Here is a 27,078-nt window from a genome sequence, read left to right on the forward strand (position 1 = left end):
CTTTGGGACTTTGTTAGTCCACCTGACCTGTTTCCTGCCGGAGACAGTCACCCAAAGTAACTGGAAATGACCGTAATCTACTCTGCCAAACGTTTTCCTCAAGAAGTTTCAAGGTTAAGATTTACTGTTTCTGCAAGTATTTATACCTCTGGAACCCTCTAGGGGATCTGGTTAGTTTTGGTGTCTATAATTCTGTAAAAAGAAGTCTATTTTTATAAATTGGTGTTGAATTTCTAGAGAGTACTTTTTCTTTCTTATTTGGCCGTTTCAATGCTGTGTACTTATTCCTTTGTTTAGGCCTGACTGTCCGAAGCCACAGCTACCCAGGGTTGAGCTAAGGTTTGACAAACAGGCCTGAATGGACCCAAGACAGGATTGTGAACTTATCACGCATTGAGGTCTCACAACCACGCCATATAATAAACCACATTTCAGTAACATTTAGGAGGCATTTCCAAGAAAATGGAGCATTGCAAAGCATTTGTTCCCTTATTTTTACTGCGTGCATCACCCCCTTTTTAACCTGTTTGTTGTCGAAGACCTATTAAGTACAATACCATAACTTAGTGCGGGCATTGGGCCAGCCCAGTGCTTATAATTTGTTGACTTTATTGGAAATATGTGTGGAGTAATATTATGACTACTGGGAGAAGTCACCCCAATCAAGAAGCGGACTATACAGTCTTTCTCAGCATCCATGCTTCGAAGAATTGGGACACCAGCCACCCCTTATGTTATGTAACACTTTGGATTCTCCTCAGGGTTTAGCGAAAGAATTATAACAATTGTGCCTCACGCATTTACCACTAAAACAGACTGTGATTTCACAGTAGTCCCTTTAAGTGCCCTACATTCCCCAAGGTCCTGGTGGGTCGACTTTGGTCACAACAAATGCACATTTTTTCATCAAAATATTCTACATCTCTTATTGTTTTGCTCCATTAGATGCTAAATGAAGGAGTTACAACAGGTAAGGAAAATGTCACTTACCCAGTGTACATCTGTTCGTGGCATGTTGCGCTGCTGATTCACATGCTGTGCATTATCCTGACATCTAGTGTTGGGCTCAGAGTGTTACAAGTTGTTTTTCTTCGAAGAAGTCTTTTCGAGTCACAGGACCGAGTGGCTCCTCCCTTTCGGCTCCATTGCGCATGGGCGTCGACTTCATCTTAGATTGTTTTCCCCGCAAAGGGTGAGGTAGGAGTTGGTAAAGTAAGGATACTAGAGGGGCCCATGCAATGGAGTAGAAATGTATGTACATATTGTGTATTAAAGGAATATTTATTTACATATTTACAATTTACATGCAACTAAAATGGCTACAGGCTCCCAGGGAGGTGGGAGGGCGCATGTGAATCTGCAGCGCAACATGCCACGAACAGATGTACACTGGGTAAGTGACATTTTCCGTTCGATGGCATGTGTAGCTGCAGATACACATGCTGTGCATAGACTACAAAGCAGTAATCTCCCCAAAAGCGGTGGTCAGCCTGTAGGAGTTGAAGTTGTCTGAAATAATGTTCTCAGTACAGCCTATCCTACTGTGGCTTGTTGTGTTGCTAACACATCTACACAGTAATGCTTAGTGAATGTATGGGGCGTAGACCAGGTGGCTGCCTTACAAATCTCTGTCATTGGTATATTACCAAGAAAAGCCATTGTGGCACCTTTTTTCCTAGTGGAATATGCCCTTGGAGTAATGGGTAATTCTCTTTTAGCTTTAAGGTAACAGGTCTGAATACATTTGACTATCCATCTGGCAATGCCTTGTTTGGATATAGGGTTACCTGCGTGAGGGTTTTGGAAAGCTACGAATAATTGTTTTGTTTTTCGAAATTGTTGTGTTCTGTCAATGTAATACATTAGCGCTCTTTTAATGTCTAATGTATGCAGTGCCCTTTCTGCTACTGATTCTGTTTGTGGAAAGAAGACTGGGAGTTCCACAGTTTGTTTTAGATGATACGGTGATATGACTTTTGGTAAAAATTGTGGATTTGTACGGATAACCACTTTATGTTTATGTATCTGTATAAAGGGTTCTTGGATAGTAAATGCCTGTATTTCGCTAACTCTTCTTAGAGAAGTGATGGCTATTAGAAAGGCGACTTTCCAAGTCAAGAATTGGATTTGACAAGAATGCATGGGTTCAAATGGTGGACCCATAATTCGTGTTAGTACAATATTAAGATTCCACGAAGGTACTGGTGGTGTTCTTGGGGGTATGATTCTTTTTAGTCCCTCCATAAAAGCTTTGATAACTGGGATTTTAAAAAGCGATTTTGTATGTGTAATCTGCAAATAAGCAGATATTGCAGTGAGATGGATTTTAATGGAAGAAAAAGCAAGATTTGCTTTTTGTAAGTGTAGTAAATAACTTACAATGTTTTGTATGTAGGCGTTTAGCAGCGTAATTTGATTAACCTGGCAGAAGGAAACAAACCTTTTCCATTTATTAGCATAACAATGCCTTGTTGTGGGTTTTCTTGCTTGTTTAATGACCTCCATACATTCTTTTGAGAGGTTTAGATATCCGAATTCTAAGATTTCAGGAGCCAGATTGCTAGGTTGAGCGATGCTGGATTTGGGTGCCTGATCTGTTGTTTGTGTTGTGTTAAAAGATCTGGTCTGTTTGGTAGTTTGATGTGCGGTACTACAGAGAAGTCCAACAGTGTGGTGTACCACAGTTGGCGAGCCCACGTTGGTGCTATGAGTATTAGTTTGAGTTTGTTTTGACTCAGTTTGTTAACCAGAAAAGGAATGAGCAGGAGAGGGGGAAAAGCGTAAGCAAATATCCCTGACCAGCTGATCCATAGAGCATTGCCCTTGGACTGAGGTTGTGGGTATCTGGACGCGAAGTTTTGGCATTTTGCATTTTCTTTTGTTGCAAACAGATCTATGTTTGGTGTCCCCCAGTGGTAGAAGTGATCTTTTAGATTTTAGGGATGTATTTCCCATTCGTGAGACTGTTGGTGATCTCGACTGAGATTGTCGGCTAGCTGATTGTGAATGCCTGGTATATATTGTGCTATCAGGCGAATGTTGTTGTGAATTGCCCAGTGCCAATTTTTTTGCGCTAGGATACACAGTTGTGACAAGTGCGTCCCCCCGTTTGTTTAAATAATACATTGTTGTCATATTGTCGCTCTTGACAAGGATATGTTTGTGGGCTAGAAGGGGTTGAAAGGCTTTTAGTGCTAGAAAGACTGCTAGCCGTTCTAAAAGATTTATGTGAAGATGTTTTTGTTGACTGTCCCATTGACCTTGTATGCTGTGATTGTTGAGGTGTGCTCCCCACCCAATCATGGAGGCGTCTGTTGTGATAATGGCGTGAGGTACTGGGTCTTGAAAAGGCCGCCCTTTGTTTAAATTTACAGGGTTCCACCATTGAAGGGAAGAGTGTGTTTGGCGGTCTATCAACACTAGATCTTGGAGTTGACCCTGTGCCTGTGTCCATTGTTTTGCTAGGCACTGTTGTAAGGGCTGCATGTGTAGTCTTGCGTTTGGGACAATAGCTATCCATGAGGACATCATGCCTAGTAGTTTCATCACAAACCTGACCGTGTATTGTTGGTTTGATTGCATGCTTGATTTTATATTTTGAAACGACTGGACTCTTTGTGGACTTGGAGTGGCAATTGCTCTTTGTGTGTTGACTGTTGCTCCCAAGTATGGTTGTATTTGGGATGGTTGTACATGTGATTTTTGGTAATTTATAGAAAACCCTAGTTTGTGCAGAGTATCTAGTACATATTGCGTGTGATTTTGACATTGTTGTTGAGTGTTGGCTTTTATTAGCCAATCATCTAGATACGGGAATACGTGCATGGGATTTCTCCTTATATGAGCTGCTACTACAGCTAGGCATTTTGTAAATACCCTGGGGGCCGTTGTTATTCCGAATGGCAACACTTTGAATTGGTAATGTTTGCCTTGTATTACAAACCTGAGGTATTTCCTGTGAGATGGATGGGTATGTGAAAATACGCATCCTTTAGATCCAGTGTTGTCATGTATTCCCCTTGTTTTAGTAAAGGGACTACATCCTGTAGTGTTACCATGTGGAAATGATCTGATTTGATGAAGAGATTCAGTGTTCTGAGATCTAAAATAGGCCTTAACGTTTTGTCTTTCTTTGGGATAAGGAAATACAGGGAGTAAACCCCTGTTCCTCTCTGGTGATAAGGTACCAGTTCTATGGCTTCTTTTGCTAGTAGTGCTTGGACTTCTATTTGTAATAGGTCTAAGTGTTGTATTGACATTCTGTGCGTTCTTGGGGGAGCATCTGGAGGGAATCTTGTGAACTCTCAGCAGTAACCATGTTGGATAATTGATAGAACCCACATGTCTGTGGTAATGTGTGCCCAATTGTGGTGGTATTTTGTTAATCTCCACCCCCCCACTGGTGATATGTGTTGGGGAAGTGTGACATTGAAGTCACTGCTTGCTACCTGAGGTCTGCTTGGCAGGCTGGAATTTCCCTCTTCCTCTTGGGAACTGTCCTCTGTAGGAACCACAAAACCCCCCTCTCTTGTACTGAGATTGGTAAGTGGGTTTTGTTTGGGAGGTGGATGGTTCTGAGGGTTGCTGTCTAAACCCTCCCCTAAATTGTGGTTTCCTAAATGTTCCCCTGTATTTAGAGGAGTAGAGCGCGCCCATGGCTTTAGCCGTGTCCATGTCCTTTTTCATTTTTTCTATTGCGGTATCCACTTCCGGGCCGAATAGTTGATGTTGATTAAACGGCATATTCAATACTGCTTGCTGTACCTCTCGTTTAAACCCAGAACTTCGCAGCCATGCATGCCTTCTAATTGTTACTGCTGTATTTACAGTTCGTGCCGTTGTATCAGCAGAGTCTATTGCCGAGCGGATCTTGTTATTTGATATGGCCTGTCCCTCTTCAACCACTTGTTGGGCACGTTTTTGATGCTCTTTGGGAAGGTGCTGGATGATGTCTTGCATCTCGTCCCAGTGTGCTCGGTCGTAGCGGGCAAGGGGGGCGTGTGAGTTGGCAATTCGCCACTGATTGGCTGCTTGCGATGCCACTCTTTTCCCAGCCGGGTCGAATTTACGACTTTCCTTATCAGGGGGTGGCACATCCCCTGATGACTGCAAATTGCCCCGTTTTCTTGCAGCCCCCACAACCACTGAGTCCGGAGGGAGCTGTTGTGTAATAAACACAGGGTCTGACGGGGCGGTTTATATTTCTTCTCGACCCTTGGCGTGATTGCTCTGCCTTTCACTGGTTCTTGGAAAACCTGTTGTGCATGTTTAAGCATGCCCGGTAACATTGGCAGGCTTTGATATAATGCATGCGTGGATGCCAGAGTGTTGAACAGGAAGTTGTCTTCCACTGGTTCTGAGTGCATTGTTACATTGTGAAATGTTGCTGCTCTGGCCAGTACCTGCGTGTTGGACGTACTGTCCTCTGGCGGCGAAGGTTTTGTCGGATAACACTCTGGACTATTGTCCGAAACTGGTGGGTCGTATAGATCCCAGGGGTCCGCATAGTCTTGAGTCATCCCAGTATGTGTGGGTGACTATACCATTGGTGTACCAACTGGTGACAACTGTGGAGATTGAAGTGGGGACGTTTGTGGTGAGAATTGTGGGGGTGGTGATCTTTCTCTAACCACCTAGGCCTTTGGCTACATCTCACTCTCGTGAAAACTCTGTTTTCTTTTGGACTTGAGCGGAGGGATAGTTTGTATCTTCCCTATATGTTTCTGGATTTCTAGCCTTTGCTAAGTTTGATCATAGTCTTCTAAATCCAGTTCCTGCTCAAATCTGTGCTTTTCTTTGAGCTGTAGAGAGAGCCCCTGCTCTTCCGTGTAGGACGCCTTTTTCGGCTCCGAAGCTGGTTTTTTCGGTATCGAAACCCCGATGGAGATTGTCGGTTTCAGCTCTGAGTGGCTTTTTCGAGATTTATTCGACTCGATTATTCGATGTCGACTCTTTTCGGTGCCGGTTTCTCGACCGGAGTCGTAAGTCTTTGGCACTGATTTGGCCTTTTTCGGTGCCGATGTTATTTGGTCACCGTCTTTTCTGTGGGTTGAGCCATGGCCTTCCGGCAGTGGCGTCCCCGAGGCCTTTTGCTTCTTGACCTGACCTTGGATGTGGGACGGGGCAGGTGTACTCACTTTTTGTGCTGCCGTCGGTGGTCGATCCCCGTAGGATTTATCCGAGTCCGAACCCTGGATATCCGCATCTCTTCTTCCTCGGCGTTGAGATGTTGTGACTGTTTCGAGGCCATCTGTAACCGTCTTGCGCATCGATCTCTTAAGGTCTTCTTGGATCGAAACGCTCTGCAGGCCTCACAAGTATCCTCTCTGTGTTCGGGCGATAAACACAGGTTACAGACCCGATGCTGGTCTGTGTAAGGATTTTTGGCGTGGCACTTCGGACAGAAACGGAAAGGGGTCCGGTCCCCATTAGTTCTTTGTCAACGGGTGTGGTCGGGCCGACCAGGCCTTGATGAAGTATGTAAGCCCCGAAGGGCCGCCGAAGTGGTCTTGTTGTTGGTGCTGATGTTATGATACTAAACCGGTCCTGAATGCAAACAATACAGACGAATTTTTATGATTTTCTAAGTTTCCCCGATTCGAATTATGGAGCGAAGAGGAACACGTCCAAACCCGATGGCGGAAAGAAAACAATCTAAGATGGAGTCGACGCCCATGCGCAATGGAGCCGAAAGGGAGGAGCCACTCGTCCCGTGACTCGAAAAGACTTCTTCGAAGAAAAACAACTTGAAACACTCCGAGCCCAACACTAGATGGCAGGATAATGCACAGCATGTATATCTGCAGCTACACATGCCATCGAACGGCATATATACAAATAAGCAACGGTTATACTAATGTGCATAAGAACTCCTAACACTCAGTAAAACATACAAAATAGGTCAGGTAAATTAGTCCAGTCTTGATTATTCCAGTTCATTCAGTTGTTCTAGGACTGTCAGCATGCTTCTTACTTACATGACAAGTGTTCAACTCAAAAGAATGTATATCTTGATCCGTACCCTGATAACGTTTTTCAGTGGCTCTCATACCTTTCACCCTCACCAAACCAGTACTCTTGTTTCTTTCATTCATTCATTTAACATTGCCATACTACTTTTAATTTGTTTTACCCAATACGATGGGGAGCCTCATGACACCAGGAGCATCCCAGTGAATAGTCAGCTGCATCTCTCGAGCTCCAAACTTTGACTCTTTAGACAACACATTTGCACAACCAACAAGTATTCTTATTATCAGTGTAATGCAATGTTGACCATTCAGACTGGAGCATGAGTAGTGTTCACAATGAGGTCTGGCTGAGTAATTCTCCTAAGCTCAAGTCCATTGCAACTATACTCCATCTTCAAATGGGAATCCAGGTGATGTGAAGGAGCTGCTGGGAAAAGATCAGCATCTCCAGGTTCTGATGCTGCTCTCCTCATTATCGATGGCTTTGTTCATTTTTTGTAGCAGTGTTAATCATTTATCTGACCTGTGTCCTTTTCCTATGTTTGCTGCATAACTGGAAGTTTCAAATTGTAACTTACAATCTTCCAGAGCTTGCCACTTAAAATAGTCATGTTTGGTACGACTGCAAGGGGAATCAGAGCAAAGGCGAGAAATAACAAATTGTTTTAGCCAAAACACAGATTTGCTGTAGTCACCCCCGGGATTCAGCGATTGTGGTAATGAGAAGAGCCACAGGTAAGGAGAAATAAACATGTAGTACCCCGTCAAATTAAATGTACGCGTGGGCAAGTGATGGTGTCAACATGAACAACGAGCAGGACTTACCGATGACAAGGTAAGCTAAGAATATTTCTCACAAAATTACTCAATGGAGCTGAAGCGGCAAACACAGTAGTGTCATAATCTCAGATCCACTTGTCAACCCAGGTGCGGTGGGGGTTTTAGCAGCCACTTGTTTTTTTAACAAAATAAACATAATTAACATGTCCTCTTAGAAAATCTAAAGCCTCTCTCCGAAACTGGACCACTTGCTAGTGCAGTCTCATCTACAACTCTATATGTTGCAAGCCCTGAGGCTTGGATATGCTTTGGTTATTGTGGAAGAGAGTGTTTCCTATTTTTTTCTGGAATGGAGGTGCTTCAAAGTTGTCAACTCGCAATTGTGCAGCATCTTTTGTGACTTTTCAGCATTAATCTCACCAATGCACTCCACCATAACATCCTACACCTTGAGTGAAGGCAACAATCTTTTCTTCATTCAAAGAAACTACCGGCCCATCCGGAGGTACTCTAGTCCCCTAAAACCAGGCAGTGTTAATCATTCTCTGACATACTCTGAAACTCTGATGAAAATCCCGTTATTAGTCATCAGGACAGTATGCTAATGGAATTATGCACACCGTCATTACAGAGAACCAGAACATGAATTCTGGCACCTACAATTCTGTGAAGGAAATATTAGAGTGAGGGAATTCGTTAAAACTAGTAGGCAGAATTATTCTGCTTAAGCACAAAAAGCTTTTCAATTGGAGCAATGCTATTCAAAATTCCCAGAATTGTAGATCAGAAAACAAGGGATTTGAGAAGCTCCTGGTGAGCACTGCATAACGTAGGCAACAAATATAAACGTTCACATTGAAAGATATTAGCTCAATAACCAAAGCATTACTGTAATGTCATTACATTAGTGTATCAAAAGGACGTGCTGTCTTCCCTCGACCCTTGCCAAACAACCGATCGGTAGGATCAAACTGGAAGAGAAGGTGGATTGTTTTCGTCTGCTGGTCTGTAAACATATTGCAAAATGATGCCCTTCAGTTTACTGAATACAGGCTAGCTTGGAAACATCTTACAAGATGGTGCTCTTGAATACATGGATGTATATGCTATCCTGTAGACATAAGGCAAAACGGTGCTCCTGAATACATGAGTACATGCTAGTCTGTAGACATATTATAAGATGGTGCCATTCGATACACGCTAGCCGGTAAACATATTACAAGATGGTGCCTTCAATACATGGGATTACATGCTAGCCTGTAGACATATTACAGGCTGGTGCCCTTCAATACATGCTAGCCAGTAAACATACTACAAGATGGTGCCTTGAATACATGGGAGGACATGCTAGTCTATAGACTTACTACAAGATGGTGCCCTTCAAGAGATGCTAGCTGGTAAACATATTACAAGCTGGTCCCTTGAATACATGGGAGTACATGCTAGTCTGTGTACATATTACAAGATGGTGCCCTTCGATACATGCTAGCTTGGTAAACTTATTACTAAATGGTGCTCTTGAATACATGGGAGTACATGATAGTGTGTAGAAATATTACAAGATGGTGCCATTCGATACAGGGTATCTGGTAAACACATTATAAGATGGTGCCTTGAATACCTGGGAGTACATGCTAGCCTGTAAAGATATTACAAACTGGTACCCTTCCCTCCATGGAAATTCAGTGCGGGGAATCGCACCGGCAGTCTTCAAGCTGAAGAAGATCCCAGTAAAACCTTGCTTGTCCCTAATATTACAAATATTATTTTGAGCCCACTCGGGTAGAACACAAGCCGCTTTAACACTAACGTAAATCAAACCATGGGGTCAAATTGTTAGACATCTTGTATTTTTATAACAAAAAATTGCACTTAATAAATTGCTTACAACAACAAAAAAACACCCAACAGAGAGTAGGGTTTGCTTGCGCATGTTTATGGGCTATACAAGGTGCCATGCGAAAGGCCCACTTCCATCATTGAATGCTTTACCCTGTAAGTAACAGTAGGATAAAAGAACATTGAAGCATGCCTGCTGTAGTTACTTGGTCCGGTCCTCACTGCTCTCCGTCAGCATCCAAGAGGTTCTGTTGGTTTAGTTACTTTAAAAAACACATAGATAAAGGGACAGACAACATAAAATTTGAGCAACTTCCAGGTCCAGGATTCTGGAGGCGGTGCACACGTGAAATGTTTCATCCTGTCCTTTGTGTGACATATCCCTGGCTTGGCCACCACAAGGCTCTGCGAGGGTGCACTCATGTAGGTAAGTAGGAAGCACAATGTCTGCTCGTTTTCCAATCACAAGAGGAATCCCAATAGGTTTATCCCCTTTCCGAAGCGCAATATTTGGGCTGCAAACACCTCAGTTCTGCCTTTATTCCATTTTTGACCTCTCAAAGTGGGTTAGCAACCTCTCCTGAAAGAAAAGAACAAATGTAATGAATGGCTTGCTTCCCTACTCACTTTTAAAAAATGCAAAGGACTATAATGGGGCTCAGGTGTACAGGGGAGGAGGTGGTAAATCGACCCATAGAGTTGTAGCTGCTCATCCTGGTTTCAAAGTGTACATGATAGTGTTGTATGAAAATATTTACATAGCACGCTCCACAAACTGAATTGTTCGCCGGTGATTAGATAACATTTAGCCATGTTGTCAAGCTTAGTGTTACTCATCTCATCATTGTAGGAAGACTCGAACCTGTGGCAGTGGGCTCAGCAGAGACCACTTAGAAGGCACCCCACCTTGGTTATTTAGAAACTTCTTACTCATGCAGGTGCAGAGTAGCAGTTTCCCTTGAACAACATACGACCATTTAATGTTTGAAGAATGGCACATTGCTTAGTGGTGACCTCAAAAACCATTCCCTTACTCCTGTGTGAGCCACAGTTAACATCAGCGCTTGCACAATCTAACCTGTGCATGACGTGGGCACAATAGAGTAGATTAACAAAGCCAAGCTTCAAAAAGTCAGGCATCCAGTCTCACAGGTTTCCTCATACTTTGGAATAGATGTCCTTAGAACTGTAGATTTCCAGGTGTGGTCCTACTGACCAAAACTGACTCATGCAACATTTCCACTCACCAAAGTTCTGATAGGCTAGACTAAGTCGTGCATAAATGTATTTTATTTTTTACTTCCTTTTTTTCCCTCCTCTGCAGAGGAAAAAGTATTCCCTTTGGAAAACCCTCCCTCGCGCTGCCAAACGTTTGGGGGAAGTTAAACATTCAATTCCCTTGATGAATGCATCATTACTCCAACATTTTTAGAATCCGCGTTTTAGCGTTTGCAGTGCCAGAATAGCCCAGCACATTTTTGGGAATATCTATAAACCTATTGGTTTTGCGGGTGTTCCATACATTTTACATGGGCTGCTCCCCCAGTCATGTTCAGTAAATCCTCTCTAGAGACAGATATTTCACCATCGCAAGAGCACTTCAGATCACAAATGCCTTTTCTTTTGCATAACGTAGGGCACTTATCTACCCCAGCAGGAACGACCTCGTCAGCTGGGACGCAGTGGCTAAGAACTGTAGGCTCGCTACTTTAACATAACAAAACATCTTAATTTGGATATCATGCCGATCTCAGATCAGGGCCCTTATAGGTTCTAGAGGGAGGGGCATGCCGGACAATCCCCAACCTTTTTCACAGAGGGACCATAAAATCTTTTAATCAGTCCAAGACAGATTTCGGCCTGGAGGAAACAGAGAGGTTGTGTGCCACGTAGGCATCGTAGGTGGATAGTGGTACTCTGAGGCACAGGACACCGTCTCAGACAACAAGTGGGGACCCTAAAAAGGGGCGGTCTCTCACCTCTAGAAGCTGTTAAAGGAGACCAAGTCGGAGAGGTGGTAGAACAAAGAATGGAACAATGGTCTAAATACGCAGATTGGACAGCAACTGGGAGCTCCTCCGAAGGAGTTTCCACATATGCTCTATAAACATGAAAAACAAGGAAATCAATGACGAATTCATTTATGATTGGCATTACGCCCCTGTTAAGGTTCATAGAATGTATCCAGGCACCTTGAGTGCCTGTTCGAGCGGATGTGGAATGACAGGGACAAGCTTCAATACTTGGGGAGATTGTCCAAAACATACCCTCTTTTTCGGGAAGAAATAGAGTCTCTGCAACACATTTTGGGGGTTCCATCTCTGCTTGATCCAAAAATGTTCTAACCTGGGCATAAGGCCAGAAAACTGCACTCTGATGGCTTTACATTAGCATTCTCTTGGAGACAGACCCACTCATGGAAGAGCGGTGGTTCCAGTGGCTGTTAAATGTGCTTGTGATGGAAATGCTCATCACCAACCTTGACGGTACATACCTTGTGAATGATCGACAGTGGGAGCACTGCTCTGACATCTTCTGGAAGGGGTACCGGGGGTTCTTTGTCCCCTTTGTTGGAAGGTGCAAGGTCTTTACTCATGGTCAGACGGGACATAGGGCAGTGGATATGATGCACTATAACAGATGGATTAGTTGATGGGGTGTGTGAAGTTGAACTATCTTGGTGGTTGCTTCCTTTTTGGGGAGTTTGGGGTGGAGGGGTGTGAGGAAGATAAATGGAGGTGCTCCCCACCAGACTTGTTGCCTGGTGCTGCAAATCTCTTCTACTGCTGCACATATATACTTTAACACATGGCCAAAGTGGGCACCACAGTTTGAAGTCCCACGGTAAAGAAGAACATGTTTTTCTGCACGCCACTATTACTGTTAATCTGACCACTGGGCATCCATGCTTCATAAAGTTGTCTGCCACATTTAGCACTTGCATTCTCAGGCAGTTGGTGGCATTTATTTTATAAAAGCCTCTACCTCATGTCTGATTCTTTATGCCACCTCACGTCTTCTACCACAATTCTTTTCTTGATCTATCTCTATAACTCTGCATACATCCTTTCCTTCTCAAGTCTCTATCTTACCTACATCTACTTCACCTCTCTCTCCCCGAGTGCACCTCTTTCAACCCAACCTCTCTCACACAAACATGCCTCTCTATAATAATCTCTGAGGCTCATCTATATCAGTATCTCTCTCTACATCAGTTCAGTCTCTAATTCAACTCTCTCAGCACGTCACTGCCCTATTTCCATCTCATCTCCATCCATTTCAACTCATTCTGAACCTCATGTCCCTCATCTCGGTCTACCTCACTTCCATCTGTCTATACCTCGCCCCTCTATCTCTCTCTATCCTCTCTCTCTCTCTCTCATTACCTAACTTCTCAGTTCTCAATATTCGTTCACCACCTCACCAACCTCAACTCACTTCCTCCCCTCCCTCTTTTTCTAATTCTGTTCACTCTATTTTAAGTCTCTTACTACCTTACTCCTATTTCACCACCTCTTTATTTCTCGCTCTACCTTGTGTTAGGTCTCAATTGAAGTTCAGCTGTCGCCAGACCTTATTTGACGACCAGAAAAAGAGGTTTAAAAAGCAGTACTGAAAAAGGGGCTTTGGCACTATACAGATGACAATCTTCTCTATAAACTTTTGTTTGGTAAAAAGTGTTTGCTTCCTTAAAAAAACAAAAAAGAAGAAAGATTCTATGGCACTTTTTGCCTTGACAGAAAGCGTATGCTCAGGACACCCAGTACAGTATGATGAGTTATTTGGTTTTGCTGACAAGCCATTGATCCAGGGTGTAGGCCTAATTTGTTACCCTGGGTCTAATCTGTTTGTTATGAAACATTACAACAAAGACAGCAGGTCCGAGCTATTTATTCTGGAAGGTAGCCATTAACAGAACTCTCTACCTTATTCTCTCTATTTCTAACTCCATATCAACACAATCTTTTATTGGGTACCTCATTTGCTTCACTACTTCATTGCTTTTCTCTCCAGACCTCACTCGCCTTTCTAACCTTCACCCTATTTCTCTCTGCCTTACTATACACTCTTGACATGACCTGTCGTTCTGTACCTCTTCCCAAGTTGGCCCTCTCATGCCTCTGTCTCTCACGACTTGACCTCTCTACCTGTATACCTCTACCTCTCTCTGTCACTACCTCTTTCTAACTCACCTCTTTTTATCTTGCCTCTCCCCTTCTCGCTAGCATTCCTGCAAATGTATAGAGGATATTACAAGCAAGTGTATTTAGAAAAGGTATGTCCAACATAGGCTCAGGAGGACTGCATGCTGGTCAGCATTTCAGGGCAAACGTGGACTATGTCATTGAGCTTCATGTGTAGCCACTGAATGTACATTTATGTTACGTAGTTATCCTGAAAGTCTGGCCTGGGCCTCCTGGTCATATGTTTGACTCTCAAATTAGGCAACCTAAGTCTTTCTCCTAAATGTGAAGGTGTCAAAAAAGACAGTCAGAAGACATCTGAAAATAGCCCCATCGTTCAGATGGATATTATTGGAAGGAATTATTGGAACATGAATCAGGTGAACGTGGCTATAGTTTAACTTTACTGAAAGCTTAGACTTGGGTAATTCTTCACCTTGTATTTTACAAAGGAGAGCCCCCCAATTCCCTGTCTGTAATGTGCCCCAGGGTTTTAAATGGGATGAAAAAAGTGTGTGTGGGGTGGGCGAGATGTTTATAAAAGGGCATGGATTAAACACAAACTAAAATTATGTGATTTCCACAGTGTGCCACCCGACCAGTATTCTCTGCCTCTCTGGGCTTTCTGTTATTGTATTCAATCAATCAATCATAGCATTTGTAAAGCACAGCACTATCACCCCTAAGGATATCTAGGCGATAAGGGTGCCATGTCTCTGTCGAAAAGCCACGTCTTGAGTCTCCTTCTGAAGTCTGCCAGGGAGGGAGCTGTTCGGAGGTGGAGTTGGAGGCTATTCTAGGACTTGGCTGCTGTGTAGGAGAGGCATCGACCTCCACAGTGGCTCTAATGGATATGGGGTGTGTGTGCGAGGTTTAGCGAGGTGAAGCTTAATTGTCTTGCTGAAGCTACGTCGATGTTTGATGGCCCGAGGTGGTGGAGAGCCTTGTATGCAAGTGTGAAGATTTTGAATTGGCATCTCTTCTGGAAAGGGAGCCAGTGGAGGTTCCTGAGGTGTGGGGTGATGCTTGAGCACTTGGGGAGGTTGAGGAGGAGTCTGGCTGCAGTGCTCTGTAGAGTCTGGAGTCTTAAGTAGCTGGGAGGACACTATAGTGTAGAGAGCATTGCTATATTCCAAGCGGCTTGTGACCAGGGCGTGCGTGACTGTCTTTCTGGTGTCAATAGGGATCCATTTGAAGATTCGGCTGAGCATATGGAGGATGTAGAAGCAGGAGGCGGTGACTGAGTTGACTTGTCGATTTATGGATAGTTGGCAGTCGAGGATGATGCTGAGGTTTTGTGCGTGGTCTGAAGGAGAGGGCATTGGTCTGAATTCTACTGGCCACCAACTAGGGTCCTATACGAGGTGTTCTTCCCGAAGATCAGGTCTTCCATTTTGTCAGTGTTTAGTTTGAGGCAGCTGTTTTTCATCCATGTTACTATGTTGGTCATGGCGATGCGGACGTTCGCTTTGGCGTTGTTGGGATCTTTGGTCTGCGAGGAGGGCATGAAGAGTTTGAACAGGGTTGGGCTGAGAGAGGATCCTTGGGGTACGGCGCAGGTGATGTTTTTGGGTGCAGAAGTGAAGGGCCGAAGGCGGATGCTCTGTGTGCAGCCTGAGAGGAAAGAGGCGACCCACTCATATTGTTGAATGCCTATGTTGTGGAGTCTGTTGAGGAGAGTGTCGTGGGAGACTATTGAACGCTGTGAAGAGGTCCAGAAGGATCGGAGCTGCGGACTCTCCTTGGTCCAGGAGGGTCCTGATGTCGTCCGTGGTGACGATCAGTGCAGTCTCTGTGCTGTGGTTGTCCCGGAATCCTGATTGTGAGGTGTTGAGAAAGTGGTTTCATTTGAGGGAGTCGGCGAGCTGTTGGTTGATAGATTTCTCTAGCACTTTGGCTGGTAAGGGGATTAGGGAGATCGGCCTGTATTTTTTTTAGGTCACTGGGGTTGGCAGAGGTTTTTTTTAGGAGGGGTCTGACCTCTGCACACTTCCATTCATCCGGGAAGATTGCTGTGGAGTTGGAGGTGTTGACCATGCGGGTAAGTTCAATGCTAATAGTGTTGGCTTTGAGGTTGAAATGCCGGTGGGGGCAGGGGTCAGTGGGTGCCCCGGAGTGGATGAATTACATGATGGCTATGGTGGTCTGTGTGATAATCAGGGACCAGGAGGTTATTGTGTGCCTGGTGTTCACTGTTTGAGAGATGTTTTCTAGGTTGGAGGTGGGGGGTTGGGATCGAAATTGTTGTATATGGTGGTGATCTTGCTGTGGAAATACTCTGGGAGGGTGTCGCAGAGTTCTAGGGATAGACGGATGGTGGTCTCCGTGGCTATCAGGTAAGAGAATTCCTTGATTCTGAAGAGTACTTTCGTGTGGTTGGCTGCGTTGTCAACGTTGGCAGTGATTGCTGCTCTTTCTGATGCCTTGGTGTGGTGGTGGTAGTTGTTGAGGGCTGCCTTGTAGGTGGCTTTGTTGGCCCATGACCACGGACCCCTCCATCGTTTCTCGAGTCGGTGGCAGTCACGTTTGGAGTTTCAGAGCTTCGGAGTGTACCATCTTGCTTGCTTGACAGCCTAGTTGAGGTCGAGGTCTACCATGGGTTTGGGTTGTGGGGTGCCTAGGGCCTGTGCCCATAGGGGGGGCAGAGGTGCTTGGAGGTGGTGTGCTGGGAATTGGAGATAGTAAAGTGGATGATGACATGGTTGGTCCAGGTGAGTTCAGTCATGTGGTTGAAACTGACTCAGTCGCTAGAAGTGGAGATGGCGTCCAGTGTGTGTTCAGGTTTGTGCTTGGGTTTGGTGGCCAGTTGGGTGAAGCCGATATTGCTGAGGTTCTCTATGAAGGAAGTGGAGTTGGTGTCACTGAGATCGTTAAGGTGGAACTTGAGAATGCCAAGAAGGATGTAGAGGAGGGAGTCGATAGCGAGGGGCAATGAGGTTGGTGATGGCATCGCGGAAGGCTGGGTGTGGTCCCAGGCTCTGTATGCGAGGGTGCCTTGCAACGTGGTGTTGGCATCGGTCTGGAGTCAGGAGTTGAGGTGCTCCATGAGGATTCGATGCTGGTGCATTGGATGGCTCCCTTGAAGATGCTGAGGATGTCCCCGCCATGATTGGTGGTGCGGTCTTGGTGTATCATCTTGTAGCTATCAGGGGTGGACGTGGCGTTGTCGGGGTTTGAGGAGGGTGTTAGCCATTTTTCAGTGATGAAGGCAACGTCAAGGTTGTGGGTGGTGATGGTGTCCCAGATTTCCGTGGCATGTCTGCATTAGGAGCGGGTGTTTAGCAGGATGCACTAGAGTGGTGCATGATTGTTCGTAGTCTTCTGTGTGGGTACAGTGCAGGCGCTCCTGTGCACAGGTGGGCCTGCATTGCAGAAGAAATAGCAGTATAGGCAGCTGAAGGGTCCTTTGGTTGAGTGTAGGGAGGCTGTGAAGCAGCTGTTGATAGGGTGTCCAATGTTGGAGCTCCTTGGTGGTGTAGCGGTGGTGGGGAGGGTGGGAGGACCAGGGGTCCTGGCCCTGGGCAAGGTCAAGATAGGGAAGGGTGCAGACAGGCTTGCCTTTGGCACACTGGCGGCGCACCTGCTGCGGCCTCCATTATATGTCCTGGGAGGTTAGAGGGAAGGTTGGGTGGCGGGAAGGGAGGAGAAGGCAGTGGTGCAAAAGAGGCATTGGCAGGAGCATCAGCAGACTCAATCTGGCTCAGGAATGCAGGCGGAGCTGTCGCAGTCAGGCTTAGGAATGCAGTCGAAGCTGTCGCAATCGGGCTCAGAAATGCAGGCAGAGCTGTCGCAAACAGGCTCGGGAATGCAGGCAGAGCTGTCGCAAACAGGCTCGGGAATGCAGGCAGAGCTGTCGCAAACAGGCTCGGGAATGCAGGCAGAGCTGTCGCAAACAGGCTCGGGAATGCGGGATGGAGCTGTCAGCGGCAGGCAGAAGGGCTGGGGAGCTGTGACTAGCAGAGATACAAAACACAACTGACATACACCTAAAACCAGCCTGGACTACTGGTTTTGTCAATGGTTGTTAGCTTTTTAAGACAAATGAGTAACTACAATGATTTTGTTGAAAATAAGCAATAATGAAAATGCTTCAACTGTGAAATTGTGAGACTGAGAATTAAACATTATGAGCTCTGTGGAATGGGTAATGGTCTTTGGAGTGTCTCAAACACTCCTTTTATGTTCACTCTTATATCAGACATGTACGCCATTTTTCTTTTCACATCTCATACATCTGCATGTGGTTCAACTCTTCCCTTTCCACTTCAGCACACTCATTTCACTCCATCCTAAACGCACTTCCTTGCATCTTCTTCATTTCACAACCACAAAGCACACAACATTGCTCTGTGTTCTATGCAAAGAGACCAAGGATTGGATGACCATGTGTCCTGAACACCTTTTTGATCCGGTGACAGGCAGAGAAACTCTCACTGCTTTCAGCCTCAATTCCAGAACTCCCATTCATGGCCTGTTCTTAACACCTGGAGGTGAGAGGGTTCATAGTATGCACTTTGTAAAGTAGGATGCAACACGAAATATTTCAGAAACGCATAATCCTGGAAAGAGCCAACACTCTTAGGGAATGCACGATTCGGGAAAACGTGAACTATAAACAGCAATGAAATCATTAAGGACTACCTTAAGTGCTTTACATTCACCGTTCACAAATCGATCAGTGTTTTTCCTAGTGAAGTGAAGGACATGATTATAAGTCCGGGAGTGAACCAAGTCAATGTCCGTTTTTACTTGCTACTGGGTCTGAGAACCAGAGAAGGAGCCCACGTAAAAATGACTGGCTCCATCATCAAACCTTCAGCCAGACCTGGGACATGCTTGGTACGATCATATATGCATTGTAATACATACGCATTCGAGCACAGACACTTCTCTTTCACATAGTCACGCAAGAAGTGGGTCGGTGGTGCGTATGTGTTTGAGAGGGTAAAAGTGGGCAAGACAATCGGAGTCCGTGAAAGAAAATGAGGGGGGGGGGGGTGGTTGTGTGTGTTTTGTTGTGTGTGTCTTAGTGTGTAACTCTGCTTTATAACTCGGACACAGGTATAGAGGGCACTATCTCACAAAGAATTTGAGCCGAATGCACAACATCACAGGCAGACAGTCTTGCGCATACAGCTGCTTGCCATTTTCGAGCACTCTATCACCACTATTAATGTCACAAGACTAAAACACAACCTCTCGACCAGAGGCAGACTGGGCTGCCCGCGAGACGCTAAGCCTCACGTGATTCACGTGCTCGCTCACGAGACTCGAGTTTGTGTCGAGGAATGTACTGACCTCATCGGAGTCCAGAAGGGCTGGGAGGGCGCTGCAAAAGGAGGAAACGAAAACAGGGTTGTCAACAACTGGCAAAAAGTATCCGTTTATTTGCTGCAAAAAAGAAGGATTTTGGTTATTCGCGGAGAGTAACTGCCATGTGGTGTTCACATTTCACTCCGTGGGGCTGGTAATAGCCAGGTCACCCCTATCCCCCGATGAGAGGGCTACACATAGAAACTCCTCTACTCCCAAGCAGATAGTGACGTAGGCCCGCTCAGTGCCAGCTGTATCACTACACTACACTACCACTTGCTAGGGGGGAGGTGGGAAGGGCTGGTGTGCGCTTCAGATTTCCCCAAAATCACGCTGGCATACCTTGGTAAAATACATTCCCCGAGAAGCAGGGGTGGGGTGGGGTAGTGGTTGGCAGGGGGTTCATGAGCAGTGCGGATTGTTAGCGGAATTTAACACAAAATATTTAGTAAAATAACCAACATGTTTTAAGAACTTCAGAACAGAGATAAAGACATCGAGTTTTTGTTTTACTGTGCGAAGGCATATACAATTCCTGAGGGAAGACAGACACTTCACCATACCTGACTGGAAGCACCTGTACCCAATTTACTCCACAATACCTTTATTCGGGGGGTGTAACACCCCAAACAACGCCCGAAGCTACACCCCTGATCACCTACTGTTGGGAGTGCAAAGGGAACACTTTGGGGCACCCCCACCCACACTGCACTCGAAAAACACCACGAAGGACGGGACCAGCAACAAGCAAGTATTTTTTAGGCGTGGGCGAAAATGAATTTATTTTTCGTGCAACATCCATGTGACGTTGGCCAAAATGCCAAAATTACACGCAGAATATGAAATACGCATGGGGTTTTGTCATGGTGATACTATATGCACGGTATGCCCTGACATAGAGAAGTCGTCCAATATACCTACTCGGTGTATTTTCCCTTCGGTTTCTAAAGTAACAGGGAATGTTGCATTCGCTGCACGTGGTCTCGTGGCCCATGTCCAGTTTCAAAGTTCTCACAAGACCTTTTGCCCTGAAAAGAGGCTCCCGCCGTAGAAAATTAGGCAAAGAACTCAATCGGAGAAAAACAAAAATTATACAACCAGGCGCTGGGCAAATTACACCAAACTTTGCCCCGCACCTAGTATTATCCTGGGCCGTGCTCCCCCGCACACCACCAGCATTGTACGACTAGAAGGTATCCGATGGATCTTGCTTGCATGAGCACACTGTACCCTGGTGATGTCTCTGCTTCCAGTTTTACCACTTGCTGAGTATTCCGCCCTTTCTTATTTATAAATCAGGGATGGAGAATGTCTGGTGATATGCTACCACCTTTCGCATAATGAGGACTAGACTCATTTCCAACCCACCAATCTACCCCACTCTGAACAGGATCTTCTATTCAGACTGCACTCTGGAAACAATTGTGTCCTGCAAGGGATATTTGTTACTGGGTTTATTCTCTTAACATCAAGACGACACTCCGGCTCTCATTACAAGGGGGCTGTGTTTCCTAATCTCTGCACACAGTTCGAAATCATGAGTTTCGCAGTAGGTACTTCATATCTCCAATTAGATTTAGAAGAATAGTAATGAGGTAGGAAGAAGTGCAACGCACAATGAATCAGATTTTTGCAGAGCGACCTATATAGGTCAGTTTGCAGAAACAGAATTATTTCAGTTTGTCAGTGCGCAATTTGCGACCCCTTTTACTGAATCAATTTTTAGGGCGACCATGGCAATGCGCAAGCGCTGCTTTTCCCGATGTGTAGTTACATATTTGGACTTTTAACCACACCCACCTCATGCCCATCATGTTTACTCGTCCGTGGGCTTGCCCTTCAAAAATCCTTTGTTATAATTGGCAAATGCTTTACGGTTGTACCTCCTTGCAGTGGTTTGTTTAACGCCTTGGGCATCACTCCTGTTACCTGGCTAACTGCACTTTTGCCGATAAGTGTGGCTGTGAACAAACTTCTTTGTCCTTTTGTATGTCTCCTTTACACTCATGCTCATGGCGGCCGTCGGCTTGTTTTCCCCAGCATTGCAAAGCTAAAAGGGCAGTTTTAAAGTGATATGCAGCATTTACGCATGGAGCACGTAATGACGTTTGTTATCAACCTTGATAGCTGCACTGTTCTTTTCCACATAAAGGTGCTTTCATATTGAAAATGCACTGGGAAGTGTATTTCCTTGTGCAACGTTATATTGCTACGTCTAGTCTTCCAAGCCTAAAAGATACTGATATATGTTAATGTTTATGAGCTGTGATGCCATTTCATGTGTTTTTGATGCTAGCCCGTAACTTCCTGTGGTCTGCGCCATCGTTGCTTTGCAGATTCACCTTCCTACGGCTTCTCCTGGGCTTTGAGCTGCATTGTTTTTTTGCTTTTTTTTTTTCCATCAAAGCTTGACATTTCTCTTTGTCTTCTGCTGCATATTGTCACCGAGTCATGTGTAGCACATGACATATCTATTTTAGCATATGTCCAGACGAGGCTGTTGTGTGCTGATCGACTTGATGTGTACACCTGTCAGCAGCTTTTGAATTTACTAAGCTAGAAAACTAGGCAGGGTTTCTCTACCTGTTTGTAGCATATGCACAGTAGCAGGTTTATTTCACATATCAGAGGCCTGGAGCAGTGTTTATATGATTGTAATGGTGGGAGAGGGGGTCCAATTCTCAGTACCATTCTTGATCGGCAGGTTGGAGTAGGTTGGAAGTAGTCATGTCAGATTCAGATAAAACATTGGTTGAAAACCCTGGTTATTGTGAGTTTTCTGTCTTTGAGCGGTACTGCCACACCTGGTAAAAGCCACAATTTCCATGAAGATTTTCTACCTGCACTTCAGAGTTCCAGGCCTCCGAATGAGGAATAACCAAGACATTTAAGGCATGCGAAAAGTGGACAATTGTCAAGGGCCCTATTTATTCTTTAGGTCCTCTTGGGAAAGAAGTTATTTTTCTTTATATCACCTCATCCCCATTCTTCTATGTCAGTCTCTGTCCCTCTCCCTTCTTACCTCTACCCAAGACTCTATCTCTCTTTCTCTCTCGACCCAAAGTCATTTTGAGGATTTTGGGGCCCCTGCCAAGAAAGATTTTAGCTGTTTTTGTGTAACCAGTTTCCTGAAAATGTAATGTATGACATTACTGTCTGACATCGTGAGTACCTGAATTAACAGGAAATGTGTTATAAATGTTAAAGTAGTTGCGAACAGGAAATCCCACAAAAGGCATGGCCACAAACATTCTTAAAATTACAGTGGGAATAACCTGGCACGTATTTCCTCTTTTTCTGAGCCGCAAAACAATTTTTTTTGTTGCAGTATTTAACTTCACAAATTCCACCAGGTTTTATAAACCTGGTGAAATTTGTACAGAGGAAAAAGTGTGTTATTATTGTAATCCCAATTGAATCGGGGCCTCTGCGGGTATGCATTCACCGGAAGTCTTTCCTTCAAAATATGAAATTGTAAAAAGGTCTTCAAAGGAGACGCTCCAAACGATCAGACTCAGGGCCTCATTAGATACTGTAGCTATGACAGTGACAAATGATGATGATAATCATCAAGATAAGGTTTATATACCATAAACCCCAGCTTGTATTGTCTCAAAGCACTTGACAAATTACATGCTATTGTCCTCTGTAGAGGACATGCACCATTATTAATTGTCGGCTCACAATCACCAACCACAGATGACACATAATAAGAGCAACTATCAGCAGTTAATGCCCAATAATATGTGTTTCATAAAGCAATTAGTCCCTGCTCCTCCTAATTTGCCACAATTCAGGCAAACAAAAATATGGGAATTGTCTATGACCGATGCATGTCCCTGCCACTGAACCTAGAATGCAAACATTGCCAGCATTCTCACTGACTGAAGTCATTTCAGTGCTTTTTAGAGGGTGCTTATTAGGCTGTATCCATCTCAATTGTTCTCTTGTTATCAGCCTCTATAGGGCAAAGGAATTAGTGGGACTGCAGGTCTTTGGATGTGCATAACCTCATCACAAGTCATATAATGAGCTAAATATTATTATTCACTTGAACTTTTCTATGATATATGCTGTTTTGGCTGCTCTTCTTATTTCCACCTGGAACGTGCACAAATTCCATAACTGTATTTAGAATCTCATGGAATAGATTCATAAAAAAGTGATGGGAAATTGTGAGCAAGATGTTCACAAGAACTCTACTATGGAAGATTGCAGCACAATCACTAAACCCACTATAATTTGTTCAAATAATTATTATTTGGCCATGTCATTTTTTTAAAACTTCAGAGCAGATGTTCAGGAAAGTTGAGACCACACTGATAACTAGATTTGAAATTTCTGATCATAGAGTAATGTCTCTCAAGCTTGCTTTGAAAATTATAGTCAGATGCGATCAAAACAGAGACTACGAAGAGAACTAACAAGATGTCCTGGACGTGCTAAGGAATTATTTACTGGTATAGAAAGTTGGAGTACTGATTTAGGTTGGAAGATTTTGGAGTCTGATGGTTTTGGCACCCCTCATCTGTTTTTGTGTTTTTTAGGTCGAACCCACAAGCACTTTGACCTGTTGTAAGTATTGTGGGCTTTTAGCTCCCCCCCCAAATACCCATCACTTTAACCCATTCATGGGGTTGCCTTTAAAAAAAAAAAAAAAAAAAAAAATCACTTGAGTCATTGAGAATTGCTTTGCGTTTGTCCCACCTCAAGGCCGTTTTTGTTTTTGTCACGTCTTGCAGACTGCCTCTCTTACATGGATTATTGCACAATTGCCGATATGCTTCACTGTGGGAGAACTATTTTTTTTGTCTGTCCCCTTCATGCTGCATGGTGGCCATAGCGCTCACAGCTCGAACAGGCACAACAGCATGAACTTGATCGACAGTATTAGAGTGCTGGTCATATTGTTCAAAGTTACCTAATCAGTTATTTCTTGTGGCTCTCCCCTTAAAACTCTTAAAATTGGTGAATGCTTCACTAAAACAGTACTCCTCAAAGCAAACACGACTCTTCTGCCATGGCGGGAGAGTCGATACTACTATATTCACAACACTCGGGAAACACATCCCATAATGCTTTGCAAACGTTCTTTTTCAAAACATTTTTGCCCATAACTCAGCCTGTGGTGGTCCTAGGACAATGGGACCACCACAAAATCTATCACAACAACGTGGTCTTTCTATCTTTGGGTCACACTAGGTCAGTGTGGACCCCAAAATAATAACCCCTCCCAATATTCAGTGTCTGTTTAACCTTTCTCATGGCTGGAACCTTTGTTTTACATCTGAGAGTAGGTTATGTTTTAAGGACCTTCTTTGTAATATCATTTCTATAGGCCTGTAAGCCCTGAATATGTGAAATGTACTATTCTCTCTAGGGGCTAACTATATGGTTGCACTGCATTTGTTTTTGCCATTTTTGTTGTGTGGTTATACCCACTAGGGCCTAACTATACAGTTACATGACCATATTTCTTACAAATGCTGTTTTAATTAGGGTGTCCTCTAGGGGCTGCTCTAAGCATTACAGTCATATCAATCTATTAAAATATTTGTGGCACAGAAACTTGTCCCATAATGCTTTGCAGGGGATTACTTTTACAAAATGATTTTGCTCATAACTCGGCCTGTGGTGGTCCCAGGACAACGGGATCACTTTCAAAACACTGTGTACATCATCTCAGGATTCCCACACTAGGTTAGTCGGGACCCCAAAATAATAACCCCTCCCACCATTCACTGGCTTTTAAGCTTTCTCATGGCTACAACTTTTGTTTTACAGCTGAGAGAAGTTTTGTTTTAAAGGCCTTGCTTGTAATATCATTACCGTAGGCCTGCTAGCCCTAAAAATGCTCTCTAGGGGGTAAGTATATGGTTACACTGCATTACTTTCTCATGTATTTTTTCATGGGGTTATCCCCTCTTGGGGCTAACTATATGGCTATATGACTATGTTTCGTACAAATTATATTTTTGTTATGGTGCCTTCTAGGGGCTTTTTTGAGGATTATAGTCTAATGCCAAAAGTTTATTTCTGATAAAGATTTATATGATAATTGTATATGTTTAATAAAGTCTCTTTATTACAATTCTGACCACAATTCCGGCCAACTTAATATCCTTATTACACTATGACTGTTTGAGCACTCTTTTGGTGACCATTCTAGTTTATTTCTCTCATTATTCCTCTGTGGCTGTCATGTGTCTTTTTTGGGGAATTGTGTTAGCCAGCCAGCAACTCTGATGGTGGGGTAGTGAAAATGGTTATTCTGTTGGAATAAGCATGGCAGAGTCAAATTGGGATGCTAAGTGGCAACATTTTCATTTGTTGCTGCAGATAAAGGAAGAAGGTACATGGAAGTGCTTTAGTTATATGCAGGGCCACTGGAATTATATGGCATGGAATGACGTAATTATGAGGCAGGATTGAATAATTTATGTGGCAAGTAAGGTCCAGTTATGAATTTACAATGCCAATAGCTTTAACTCAAGCAAATGCGAGACCTATTGCATTGCAAATGCTTGTTAGTACATCTGGCCCATAGATCTGCAATTACAGGTTCTTTCTGTGGCTATTTCCTGAATGCAGGGACATTTCGCTGTAATTCACCACCTACTCTGAGCAGATGGCACAAGTAAACAGACAAGAAGGCTGGAAAGGAAGGCATCTTGGAGACAGGAGGCTGTGGCCCGGCTGGGGGCGCATTGTGTGCTCCCTTCTTTTGCCACTGTTAGGAGGTTGGGCAACAGCAGTTAATGGCCCAATAAGTTTTCTGCAGATCTGTTAATTTCACTCAGAGATTTTGGTTGCTGAAATCTGTGCGGCAATCCAGGGGGAAATTCGAAATAACTAAGGGGATCAGATGTGGAATTTGATTCCCCCTGTAATTCCTCATTTCGAAAGGGAACTTCAGGATCCCACATGTAATGGCCCGGATTTGACCACTTCTGTCACAAACCTCCAGGGTGGGGAAAATCCAGGCTACTCGTAATGACCACACAAACCATTGAGCTGGACTCTGACTCTGTCCACGTATCCTTCCCCTGTACAGCTGTGGAATTAATGGAGGGAGATCTGCTCTATGTAAAACCGGGTCCAGTGTCCTCAGCGTCTGTAATTCAGCATTATCTACCATCAGAGCTGGAAAAAGCTACAGTGGCTTGGAACCCATCTGGAGCGCATGGATAATAACAGGCAGGAATGACAAAGACAGAAAGAAATCTGCACCTATGTAGAAGTGTAGAGTTACAAATTTCTGGAACTTACAAACGTTCCCTGGATAATTCATGGAGAACTGTGACAGGGGCAAGTTTCCTGGTGTATTCCTGGGACGGTCATGTGGCATCACCAGTAGTGTCTTACTCCTGCTGTGTTGATTTCTCCATAATACAGAGCTCTGTAATGGGCAAACAGGATCCATTGTGCAAAGGCACATTTTTCTCTCTGCTGGGAAAATAATTTTCCCTATAGCGAAACCACATCACCTACACTACCAGCAAATATAGAGGTAGTCTGTTCCCCTTCCTAACCTGGAAGGGGAGTTGCGCCAGCTTTGGCTAGAGTAAATCTCCAACACTTTCCATGGTGAAACAAGGAAGTACAGAAGTCAGTGAATACTTAGTGCTGGGAAGCCCTCCGGCAGCCACGCACTTTACAAATGCAAAATAATAATAATGCTGACAAACTGGCATGTTTGTGGGGGTTTGTAAATTTCCATGGGTTATTTATTTATATCTCCCTCTCTCCCCCCCCCCCCCCCCCCCCCCCCCCCTGTCTCTCTCTCTCCCTCCCTCCCTCCTGTTGCGCTACTCTGGCATGTGCACGGAGGTCATGGTCTGTCTAGCTGACACAAATAATGTCCTGAATCAGTCCAGTAACCTGGAGGGGCGCGCCATGTAAAATACTGTTCCTGCCATGTTTTTAGCACATGAACGGTGATGGCATATCCACAGGTTGAACCAGAATGCTTTTTTTTATCTGTGTCACTG

General features: G+C 44.4%; 1 protein-coding gene and 1 long non-coding RNA gene across 3 annotated transcripts in view; one reads left to right on the top strand and one right to left on the bottom strand.

Moving 5' to 3' along the window:
- LOC138260363 (uncharacterized) overlaps window positions 1-27,078 on the top strand; it is a 70,342-nt gene that overhangs the window by 20,363 nt on the left and 22,901 nt on the right. The gene's annotated exons all lie outside the window — the stretch shown is intronic.
- Window positions 9,580-27,078, bottom strand: part of TMEM87A (transmembrane protein 87A) — a 140,156-nt gene continuing 122,657 nt past the window's right edge. Inside the window, exons 19-20 of one of the 2 annotated variants that reach the window (XM_069208783.1) lie at window positions 19,073-19,103; window positions 9,580-10,170 (exon numbers count right to left, since the gene is read on the bottom strand). In XM_069208783.1, coding sequence (XP_069064884.1) covers window positions 10,129-10,170; window positions 19,073-19,103 — 73 coding nt within the window. In that variant the 3' untranslated portion in view covers window positions 9,580-10,128. The remainder of the gene's footprint in view (window positions 10,171-19,072; window positions 19,104-27,078) is intronic. The other variant, XM_069208782.1, reaches the window with a different exon arrangement.

This window comes from Pleurodeles waltl, chromosome 9 (assembly GCF_031143425.1).
Source record: "Pleurodeles waltl isolate 20211129_DDA chromosome 9, aPleWal1.hap1.20221129, whole genome shotgun sequence".
Lineage (NCBI taxonomy): Eukaryota > Metazoa > Chordata > Amphibia > Caudata > Salamandridae > Pleurodeles > Pleurodeles waltl.